Source organism: Lissotriton vulgaris, chromosome 9 (genome assembly GCF_964263255.1).
Source record: "Lissotriton vulgaris chromosome 9, aLisVul1.2, whole genome shotgun sequence".
Taxonomy (NCBI): Eukaryota; Metazoa; Chordata; class Amphibia; order Caudata; family Salamandridae; genus Lissotriton; species Lissotriton vulgaris.
The window spans coordinates 61,883,729-61,895,922 of NC_141697.1; the positions used below are offsets into that span (position 1 = coordinate 61,883,729).

General features: G+C 46.7%; 1 protein-coding gene across 1 annotated transcript in view; it reads right to left on the reverse strand.

The window, feature by feature from the left end:
- FMN1 (formin 1) overlaps positions 1–12,194 on the reverse strand; it is a 307,196-nt gene that overhangs the window by 112,739 nt on the left and 182,263 nt on the right. Inside the window, exon 5 of the mRNA XM_086937030.1 lies at positions 262–412. Within this exon, the coding sequence (XP_086793156.1) occupies positions 262–412 (151 nt within the window). The remainder of the gene's footprint in view (positions 1–261; positions 413–12,194) is intronic.

A 12,194-nucleotide genomic window follows, 5' to 3' on the forward strand; every position in this document is an offset into this window, starting at 1 on the left:
TATAATTTTGGTATGGTGTCTGAAATGTGTTATTCCATCGTTCACAGGATGGCCCCTTCACAGCTGGAACAAGATTCCATCTTACTTCCCATGTGGAATCGATAAGTTGACTGAGAATAAAACTCTACACTCTTGTATTATGAGGAAAGGGACATATATATATATATATATATATATGTAAGTGGCAGAAAGGTATTGTACTTACGACAGCAGTCAAACAAGGTCCACATGTATAAAATGCAGCAGCTCACGAAAAGTTACCTTTTTGGCTTTGGCTTTCTTCTCGTAAGTATCCGACAGCGGCTTCTTCTTCGGCTGAAGGCTTGCTTTGGAAAACAGCTCCTCAAACTCTTGAGTATCTGTTATACTTGGCTCTTTCAGAGACTCCCAGAGGGTGGTTTTGGTAGAGACGCTGCGCAAAACAAAATGTGAACAGTGGTCACCAAACTCAGAATCAAGTCATCTCATTGGACATTCAATAAGTCAGGAGGGTCACAAGAAAATACAGCCAATGTGCAACCTCTTTGAGACAGCCTGCTGCACAGAAAGTCTGCTGAACCTTGGAACACGGGAACCAATAAAGACTCGGGTCTGGTTACTACCTGGCCTAGACCACACTAATTCAGTGAACAAAAAGATGGCCAGATAGATACATTTAACGTTTTTATACCACACCTAGCCAACAAATCCTAACCGGACGACCTTTTCATTTCAGTAATTTTTTACTTATTTTGTTTCTTTTAGAAAAACATTTACATATGTCCAAGAACAAAACCCAGTTGTCAAGACTTTTTTTTACACCATTAATACATTACACACAATCATAAATAAACAACATTGATATAGTCACCATAAACCAAAGTGGGGGAGGGGTAAGGATGCCTCAATTCATTTCATTTATGGGGCACCAATCCTAATGTAAAATACATAAACAAGCGGCCAATTATTATTTCATTTCGGCTAGCTTGTTAATTGTGCTGGAAACAGTTTTTTTGAAAGAAGGTGTCAGCTTGCAGGAGAGATTTTTTGAAACTGCATTCCTGTAGCCCAGATACAGTTTGAATGCCAGCACAAGGTCAACGCGTTTCGAACTCTGATTCTGTTTTGGGGTTCTCCTCAGGACATGGACTGGAAGGGGCCTCACTGTGAAACATAAAACAATATGAATTGGTGTCAGTGAGTGGGGACTGTTCTCGAATCACGTGATGCACGCCAGCGTCACACCCAGGAAGTACCGAATGAGAGCATAGCCAGAGAACACAGTACCTCATGTGCACGTATGCATGATTGACTAGCAAAATGCATGAAACTAGCAGATCAGCAGGCCGAAAATCTTCAGGGTTGCAACCCAAGCACCTGAAAAAATTGAATCTTATCCTGAATGTTCCAAATCTTCTGGAGATGTGTGAAGGCTCTCAGAGATGTATTCAGTACTGACCTTATGAATTGGAGGTACTTGCAGGGCTCCAAGTGTGACTTAGAAAGAGTTGCTGGGTCCTTCAAGTCGAGGGCACCATCCATTACCCCAATTCAAGCACCAATACCACCGGAGAAAGAACAAACATTAACACATCCGAAAGTTTGGACTGCAGAAAGTCAAGTTGACAGTCCCCACACGAGGCCAAAAGGTTTCCCAGCGTCCAGAACAAACAGATTTTATTGAAGGACATCTCGCTGCTGGGATAATGTCCGTTAACTTGGGTAGCAACTCGAACGAACATAGTCATCACTGCTCAATCTCCATGCATGGAGGCATAGCCTACAGAGATCGGGTGCTGGAAAAGCCTCTATTGCTGAGACAGGAGTTCCTCCTGAAGAGGTAGCTGGATAAGAGGTTAAATACGCAAGACTCATGATCTCTGGGTCACACACTCTCCTGGCCCAATTTGTGACCATCAAGATGATGTGGGTCTGGTCTAACTTGACTTTCCTCAATTCTCGAGGCAGGAGCGGTAATGCCAGGATGCGAACAGGAGGATTGTGTCCCATCATAGGTAGAATGAGTCTCCCAGTTGCATTCCTAGGGGAGCTCTAGAGCGAAGCAGCTTTGACACTGTGCTTTCTTGCCTGTGGCAAACAGATCTGGCCACTGAATGCCCCATTTGTCAAAGATGCTTTGTGCCTCCCTGGGATGAAGTTGCTATTCATGGTATGCCAGTCTACACCTGCTTACCTCACTCGATCTGGAAGTCAAGACCTCACCAATTTGGTGGTCACCAGGAAAATCGACTGCAGAGTCAGCCACCTCCCAAAGCGCAAGGCTTTCTGGCAGAGGTCACAGGACCATGACCAGTTAGCTTTTTGCAGTTCCACAGGGCGGTTGTGCTATCCGGGAGGACCTAAACCAGCATCCATCAGATAGTTGGTAGAAAAGCTCTCAGGGCCACAACGTTTCAACAGATTGATATGGAGCTGATGTTCCGCTGGAGATCAGAAGCCTCTGATCCCCACCTTCCCCAGATGGTCCGTAGCCAACCCAGCAGCTATGCTTCTCTCTGTACCGTGCGGCCTTGAAGGGGAAGAAAGAGAGGCCTGTGACAAGTCAGGGTTGCACCCATGTGCCACCACTGCATGTCTTGGGACGAATCGCATCGGACTGACTGCCCCAGATGCTGAGCTCACCTAAATCCGAAGTTCCACTGAGGAGCATGCATGTGCCATCTGGCACACTGGACCAGGAGGATGTGCGAGGATATGTGCCTCAGAATCATACTCACCTTTACGGGGGACTAAGCTTGAAATAACGAGATCCTAAATGTCCCAGACTCACTGTAATGGAGGACAAAAGGCCTGGAATGCCACCATATCCAGGATATCCCTTATAAGGGGGATCTTTTGCTGAGGTGGGACTCCGGCTCACTGATGGAAAATACCAGAAGAAATAAGAGCTCAGCCATTGTCTGGAGGTGTTTTGTAAATAACTACAGTGAGCACACCTTAAGGAGCCAGTCGGTGAGGTTCAGGGATACATGTATCCATAAACCTTCGAAGATGAGATGTGATTACTGCCATCACTTTCATAAACACCTGAGAGGCTGATATAAGGCCAAAAATCAGTACAGGAAACTGAGTGTTCCAGTCCCACCATGAGCCATAGAATCTGTGGGACTACAGGATGGGTATGTGAACACACAGGTCCTGCAAATTCAAGGACACCATCCAGTCTCCATTTTCTATAGCATAGGAACTGCTCTAGATTGAACATCTGAGCCTGTTTTCCTCAAGAAGGAGTTCATCAGCTGGAGGTCTCGTATAGGCCTGAGGGGAGAGTCCTACTTGGGCACAAGAAGCATCAAGATTAGTATCCTACACCTGTCTAGGAGTCTGGCATTCGCTGAATTACGCGATTGACCAGAAGGTTAAACTAGTGCACCAAAATTGAATACAAGGGAAATGGAAGTGGGATGGAGTGGAATGGCGAAATAAAAAGCAGGGCGAAGTCCCTCTGAAATATTTGTAACACCTATTGATCTAATGTGATGGATTTCAACTAGAGTAGAAAAAAAAATCAGACTCAGCCCCCTACCGGCTGCTACAGCAGGGGAGGAAAATTGAATGACTGTTGCCCCTGCTAATGTGAACGGCTTCGACTACTGTGTCCTCTGCCACAAACAGTCTGAGTTGGTTGCTACACTGGATGTGAAGACATGCTAAACCTCCCGAATAGCCCCATAACCTTCTATATTGTTGATGAAATTGGCAGGTTTGTAACAGTAGCCTAGCAAAATGTGCTGGGGCACGACTATCCTTAAATCATTCCTTTGTGGAAAAAGCCTTTTCCCTGAAAAGGCATACAACCATCAACAGGTATATCCTTTAGGGACAGCCCCTAAAAGTACAGTTGTGAGCATTCAAGCATGAGGTCTATATACTCCACTGGAGCCAGCAGTGCAGCATATGCAGACAGTGGTCCAGGCAGGCCCCCAGCAGATAATATAATGCAACCTGAGCACTGTGAATTGTCTAGGCAAATATCTCTCTGAGGTCCGCCTGAATGACCAGTCAGATCTTGCTAGCTATCTCCCACAATGACTGGGTGTACTTGTGCAGAGGGCACACTGAATTCAAAGAACATAGGTCCAGGCTGGACATTTTTTTTTTTTAAAGCATCATATGCTTTGATTTTCATTCTGGTGGATTGGGAGGATAAACTTTGGAATTCACTTGGTTTGTTTGCATGTACCACCAGATTTTCAGGCATGGGGTGTTGTGTCAGCACTATATGAATATAAGGGGCCAGTTCTTGTCCTGGTCACAGGTAATTTGAGCGAAAGAGCCAAACGTTGGTTTGACCAAGTGACCATTAGGGTGTCATTGAGCACCTCATTAAAGTGGACAGGGGCTCTGTGGAGACTGGCACTGGTTGAAGGATCTCATCTGGAAAGTAGATTTCGTTTTCACAGTAGGCAGCTTGTAAATCTAAAATGTCTGCTGATCTGAGCACAAGCAATAGATAAGAGGCACTCACTTCTATTGGTGGGCCAGGTGGCTAGTCCAGGTCAGTGTTTGAAGAGGTGTCGCATCCACAAGCATTTTGAAGGTAAAGTAAAGTCCTTAATCTGTTTAGGGAGAGTAAAATGTCTGCCTCCTCACCGCTGTCAGCATTATGTGGAACATGTTAGCCCAGGACCACATCAGTTGTGGATACAAAGCGGGTCAGCTGGTTTACTGCGTCATGGAGAAGGTTGAGAGCCAGTTTCAATCGCTAGAGGCTGAGCCGTAGTAAATTTATAATGAGACACAGGCCTGGCATGGGCCCATGATAGATCAGGGTACGAGCTAACCTTCGGTGGAGTCAATTGGGTACTGGCGTAGAGGGTGCTGCCTTGGACTCTGGAACAGGTGTGATCTTGATGGGCATCATACGGACCCATAAATGGGAGAAGTCCTGCCGGCGCAAGTCTGACTGGAAGCACCTGTGGCTGCATGGGGCTCAAATGTGCTCCAGAGGGAGCCGGTTAAGCCTCTAAAACCTGCAGCATGGCCTCTTTAAAGGCATCGACTCACTGTGGAGTCAACGATAACCCGGAGAACTGTGTGTGCTGGAGTAAGTTATGGAGCAAAACCTGAGCTTTAGGACATTAAGGGTAAGGGGCCCTTCAAACGCTAACCTCGCTGCTTCTCATCTGACTTTGAGAACTAAGAGGAGGTTGAATCATTTTGGCTTTCTTGTACTTATGACATCTTTGATTTTGACTTCCCAAGGACTTTGGAAGGGATTGTCCAACAACTTGGAGTGGGAACGGGACCTCTGCTTTGAACGCGACTACTTTGGATGCTAGTTAGTGTAAAGCTCTGAATCCTGCTGCCTGATTACCTGCAGGTGCATCAGGGCATACTTCTAGCACAACTGAGAGCTGTGGCCATACACCCAGCACCAAAGACACACCTCCTAGGGATCCGTGACAGGCATGGTACAGCTTAAAATCTGTTTTGTCAGAGAGACATCTCTTTCCTGGTACACTTTCCAATACATTTTCAAGTCGCTGGAAGACAAAGTTGGAAGCAGAGCTTAGGATCCACGTCAGAAGTTGAGGTCAGAATGAAGGAATGACACCTAAATGCAGCTCAGTTCAGTTACTTCTGGGGCAGTGCAAGATCTCCATGGAGCCAACCGGCACCGCCTCGTGGCCTGCCGGACTCAAACTTCTGAAAATATCTCAAGATCCAGGAATTTTTAAAGCGGAGGAATCTACAGTTAGAGTTATCCATCAGAAGTATGCATAGTGTGCTAGAGAAGCTGTGGGCCTTCATGGTGACTATAAACCGGTATTCCTGCTAAGAAAGAGAAGAGTACCTGGACCTGCAGGACAAGGAGCAGAAACGTAGCCATGTTTCCGGTGGGCGGACCACCCAGAAAAGCAGACAGGAGCACAAATGGCTATGACCAAGACGTCGAAAGTCACCATGTCTCCATGGACGGTTCTTGGGTAAAACTGCATGAAGAAAATAGCAAACCCAACCAACAGTATTCTGTTTGGCACCATTTCAGCGGATCTAGGCAGATTTGAGAGATTGCTGCATGATATTCTGCATATCATGGAAAGATAGTCACTCCCCCACTATAGCAGAGAACCTGCCGCACGGTGCAGAAGAAAGCGCTCATCAATGGATTGTCACACTATTCGCCCACACAACCCAAGAGTGGCGTCTATTTGCAGGTCTGAGCTGGTCCTGAAGATGCTGCCAGCACGAACTTGACCTGCAGAGGAAGCACTGAGTTTTATTCCCTGCAAACAGGCAACATTGACCTGGAGTCAAAGTCAAAAGGCTGCCGTTAGGGAAGTAATGTTGCTACAGTGAAAACATTTTACTCAAGCTCATACTAACTGACCTACAGGTTTCCTAACATGACATTCGCTTAGTTGACACATGCCTAGGCCTGTTGTTTCCTATGACCTGTTATTTTTGGCAACTACTACAAATCTTGATGGCACCAAAGGAGCTGCGAGTAGGAGAGAGATAGTGGGACACTTTGTCAGAACCTGTAGACAAGATCATCGTACACTGTACTGCACTCCCAGTGGTATGTGTAGCTTTATCTTTGCTGCGCTGAGTTCTGAGTCTTCCGCCCCTCGTACAACACTAAACTGAAATGAGAAGCCTTTGACTACCTGACCTCGGTATCCTGAAAGACAAGTGCAGAAAAGGCTAAAGTCAGACGGGCAACAAGGACCCAAGAGCCAAATAACCACATCCAACACGGTAGTGGCCCAGTAGCCCCTGCCCATCCTGTGCACCTCGCCAAAGAGTCGGACAACGTTCATTTTACTTTAAGTGTTCGGCTTATTCAATGCAACTAGTAGTACATAATTTGGACTTTGCTTTAACTTTAAGGATGATGTGGATTAAGGTATTCAGGAGAGTCTCAGCACCTATTGAAAACCTTGTGTAGCCCATTTCAGGCGGATTCACTTTTCATTCCTGCGCTTCTACTGTTCCGGATGAATCACATTATACTGCACTTAATGTGCACAATTTGTTTTAAAGTGGTCCCTATTGAGCATGCAGATGGAGCTGTACAGTGTTATCAGGTGATCTTTAGAAGACACCCAGAGCTCAGATTCTCTGTACTCAGATTTTGAGATGCTACAAGATGGAATGGTTCTGTGGCTTAAGTATCATATGTGGGCACAAAGGCAACATACCTACCAAACTACTCCTTAAAATGTGAACCCAAAGAAGAAACTCCTCAAAGGAAAAGGTGGCATCTCTGGTAATAATATTTCTGGGAGCTAATATATTTTCCTCCTAATTTCCCACCTTATGACTATCCTCCAGGCACAACAATCGATGCAGATTGTGGCCCTATAACCCATGAATCAGTTCTTTGTGTTTTTTTATGCCTCGGTGAGGGACCAACCAAGCTATAATGACAATGAGAACAACAAAAGCACATTCACATACATGGGGATCTTATTATAAACAATACTAACTCGTCAAGAAAGGAGGGAGGCTGGTGAGGGATCTGAAGGAAGAGATAGTATGAACCAGATATAACATTTCCAAAGATAAGAAACTTTCTTCCAAGAAATGCTTCTTATTTCAAATTCCTCATTTTCTGAACGCGGTCCAAAGTAATATCCTATGGGAGGTGGGACAAACTAATTTCAATTAACCAAGGAAATCATGCTACAAAACTCTTCCAAAGTATCTATCACTGGTGCCTCAGCCAAAATTGCCTTGACAAGTCTGCAATGAAGACCAAGTTGCCACCCATTAAATGTCTTCAGCCAGCAGAACATCCATGCATGAGCCGAAGAAGCTACCATGGGCCTCGCAGTGTGTGCACGAATGACCGGCGCAGTGTCTCTTCCAGCAAAGGAATTCCAGATCTCAACAGTGAGGGTGAACCAACACAAAATGATATGCTTGGTTACAGCTTTGCCGGTCTTGTTCGCAGTAACACCCAAGATGATCGTCCACTCTGTAGTACAATCAATGTAGTACTATCTTTCTGAGGGTTTATTCACTACACTTAACCCACAGTAATTATCCAAATTCCAACAGCTAGTATTTTGGAATTTGCTTTGCCCCTTATTAAATTTAATCCTACAAATACCAGCGTACAAAGTCACAGCAGACAACAAAGCAAGTTAAATGGGATAACTAAAATGTGCAGCGAACAGTATCCATCCTTTTGCCCGTTATCTCAAAGCATGATGACAATCCGGATTCCTTTTTACATTTAAAAGGAATACCATAGAATATCTCCATGAAAGTACAGTCCTTGCATGAGTGGTTGGATCCAAGATGCTTCTACACATGTTAAAGAAAATGAAATACTAAATTCAAAATTTTGGAAAGCAGAACATGTTCATGACGACAGAGGTCCGGTGCCCAAATGCTCCATGTGTACATGAAGTCAGTCTACTTTTCTATACCCATTTCAATACTGTCACTGCCCGCCTTAAATGTCTTTTAAATCTATGTTGAGAACGCGACTGGGACAGTGGGAACGAATATGCTACTTACCAGTATGCATCTGTTCTTGGTATGTAGGGCTGCTGACATTCATATCTGTGCATAGATCGCCGCCTAGTGTTGGGTCCGGATGATCGCACATTGTTGTCCTGGAAGAGTCTTCGAAGTATCACGAGATAGGTGGCTCCTCCCCTGGACTACAGTGCGCATGGGCATTGACTCCATCCTCAGATTGTTTTTAGCCATTGTGGCAAAGATGGAGTGTAACTCTGTGAGTGATGACCATGCTAAGAGTATTAGTGAGTGCTGCAGCCGCTACAGGCGCCGTGGAGGAGGGCGGGCGATACGAATGTCAGCAGCCCTACATGCCAGGAACAGATGCATACTGGTAAGTAGCATATTCGGTTCGAGGCATGTGGGCTGCTCAATTCTTATCTGTGCATAGAATACATAGCAGTCCCTCCATTAGCGGCGGCCGCCTGTGCCAGCTGCAGCAGTTTGGAAAAGTGTTTTTAGAACAGCCTGCCCTACAGCTGCCTGCTCTTTGGAGTGCACATATGCACAGTAGTGCTTTGTAAATGTGTGTGTAGTAGACCATGTGGCTGCTCTACATATGTCCTCTAAAGGCCCCCAACTTCCGGGTGGAGTGCGCCCGCGGGGGGGATCAGTAGAGTGCACTAAGCTTTCTGATAGCAGATCTGAATACACTTAACGATCCACCTGGCTATACCAGCCTTGGGAATGGGATTGCCTTTGTGTTGTGGCGAAAAGGCAACAAATAGTTATTTCGTCTTCCGAAAATCTTTGGTCCTATCAATGTAGTACATCAAGGCTCTCTTGACGTCAAGCGTGTGGAGCATTCTCTCCGCAACTGACTCAGGATTTTGGAAGAACACAGGCAGTTCTATAGTCTGGTTGATATGGAACTGTGAAACCACCTTAGGAAGGAACTTAGGGTTAGTGCGAAGCACCACCCTGTTGAAATGAATCTGTATGAATGGCTCTTGGATAGTTAGTGTCTGGAGTTCACTAACGCGTCGTAGTGATGTAATCGCTATCAGGAAAGCCACTTTCCATGTTAAGAACTGAATCTCGCATGAATGCAGTGGCTCAAAAGGTGGACCCATCAGTCTTGTGAGGACCACATTCAGGTTCCATTCAGGAGCTGGTGGGGTCCGGGGGGGGATGACTCGTTTGAGTCCTTCCAGAAAAGCTTTGATGGCAGGCACTCTGAAAAGGGAGAGATGCTGCCTGTTTTGGAGATAAGCAGCTATTGCGGATAAATGTATACGAATGGAAGCATAGGCCAGATTACATTTGTATAGATGTAACAGATAACAAATGAGGTTTTGAGTAGATGCGTCCAGAGAGTTGATGTTGTGGTCTGCACAATAAATGACAAACCGCTTCCATTTCGCCGCATAGCATGCTCTGGTGGTGGGCCTCCTCGCCTCCCTGATGATGTCCATACAGTCAGGAGGCAAGTTGAGGTAGCCAAACTCTAAGACCTCAGGAGCCAGATCGCCAGGTTGAGCTGTTGCGGATCTGGATGCTGAATGTCGCCATGGCTCTCCGTCAAAAGCCTGGGTGTGAGGCGCAGCCTTTGATGCGGTACCACGGATAGTTCCAGAAACGTGGTGTACCATGGTTGGCGTGCCCACGTTGGAGCAACCAGGATGAGAGTCATCGAGTGTTGCTTCCGTTTGCGTGCCACCAGCGGTATTAGAGGTGCTGGGGGAAAAGCGTAAGCAAAGATGCCTGACCAGGTCATCCATATCGCATTGCCCAGCGACTGTGGGTGTGGAAACCTGGCGGCAAAGCTTCGGCATTTGGCGTTTTCCTTTGTGGCGAACAGGTCTATCTCTGGATGACCCCACCGTTGGAAGTACAGGTGCAGTACTGATGGATGTATCTCCCACTCGTGCATTTGGTGGCTGTACCTGCTGAGCAGGTCCGCCATCTGATTGTCCTTGCCCGGGAGGTGTTCAGCCATGAGGAAGATGTTCCTTTGAATGGCCCACTTCCACATGCTCTGAGCCAGATGAGACAACTGTGGAGAGTGTGTACCTCCCTACTTCTGAATGTAGTACATGGCCGTCATGTTGTCCGTCCGGATCAACACGACCTTGTTGCACAGATGTACTTTGAATGCTTTCATCGCCATGAAGATAGCCATCAGTTCTAGAACGTTGATGTGCATCTTCCTCTGCTGCGTTGTCCATAGTCCCTGCACTGTGTAGTGGAGAACATGAGCTCCCCAACCCTGGAGAGATGCGTCCGTCGTCAGAATGATCTGTGGCACAGGCTCCTGAAACGGTCGTCCCTTGCAAAGGTTGTGTGGATTCCACCATTGCAGAGAGTTGTATGCACGACCGGTTACCAACACTAGGTCTTTCAACTGTCCGTGAGCCTGATTCCACTGACGTGCTAAGCACTCCTGAAGCGGACGCATATGTAGTCTCGCGTGCGGGACTATGAAAATGCAGGAGGCCATCATGCCTATCAACTGCATGAACACTCGGGCCTGAAGCGCGTGTTGAGGTCTGAATTTTTGTATGAGCGATTGAATGCTACTGATCCTCACTGAATTTGGCTGTGCTTTGGCTGCCAGAGTGTCTATGGTCGCACCCAGATACTGCCGTATGTGGGTGGGTTGCAGGTGGGACTTTGGGTAATTTAGTGAGAATCCCAGATCGTGAAGAAGGTGAATGGTGTGGGACATGTGGGCGGCACACTGCTGATCCGACTTTGCCTGGATAAGCCAGTCGTCCAGATAAGGGTAGACGTGAATGTTCTGTCTCCGTAAGTGTGCCGCCACCGTCGCCAGGCACTTTGTAAACACCCTGGGTGCCGTGGTCACTCCGAAAGGTAGGACCTTGAATTGGTAATGTTGATTTTGGATGGTAAACCTGAGGTATTTTCTGTGTGACGGGTGTAGCGGAATATGAAAATACGCATCCTTCAGATGAAATGCGTTACTTACCTGTAACAGCAGTTATCCAGTATTGGTGTCTTTCATAGATTCACATGCCTGAATCATTCCCCGTCGCCGAGACGGGAGCCTCCGGTACATAAAAAAGTAATGTCCTAAGGACATACATAGAGAATATAGGCCGAAGGGCCTCCCTTTTGGGGTCTTTCCACGTCCTTATGTAAAAAGGACCGAACTCTCATCGTTAGCCAATCAGCTCCGACCTCCCTCTAGAACCTTCCCGGGAGGAGCCTCAGTCCCTCAGATTTTCGTACGCACCCATCTAGGGTGTCGCAATGTAGACATAGAGGTACGTGAGTCCTTACCGGGGAGGCGGGAGGGTTGCATGTGAATCTATGAAAGACACCAATACTGGATAACTGCTGTTACAGGTAAGTAACGCATTTCTTATCCAGTATTTGGGTGTCTTTCATAGATTCACATGCCTGAATCAGAGTAGCCAGCAGTTATACATGCATAGTGGTAAAGCACATTCTCACATCCAGCAGGCCTGCATAAATCACAGACAACATGAGAGAAACATGGCAATATACAGTCATGCATATAGCAGAAAAACCATGAAGAATGTGCATACCTGGATGGCGGGACGAGGTAAGGCTCACCTTATTGGAAGAGATGGCGCAGCACCGCTTGTCCCACTGCAGCGTCCTTCTGCAGTTCGATGTCCAGGCAGTAGTGCCTGGAAAAGGTGTGCGGGGACTTCCAGGTCGCCGCTCGGCAGATGTCCAGGATCGTCACTCCAGCGAAGAGCGCCGCTGACGTTGACATCGCTCTGGTA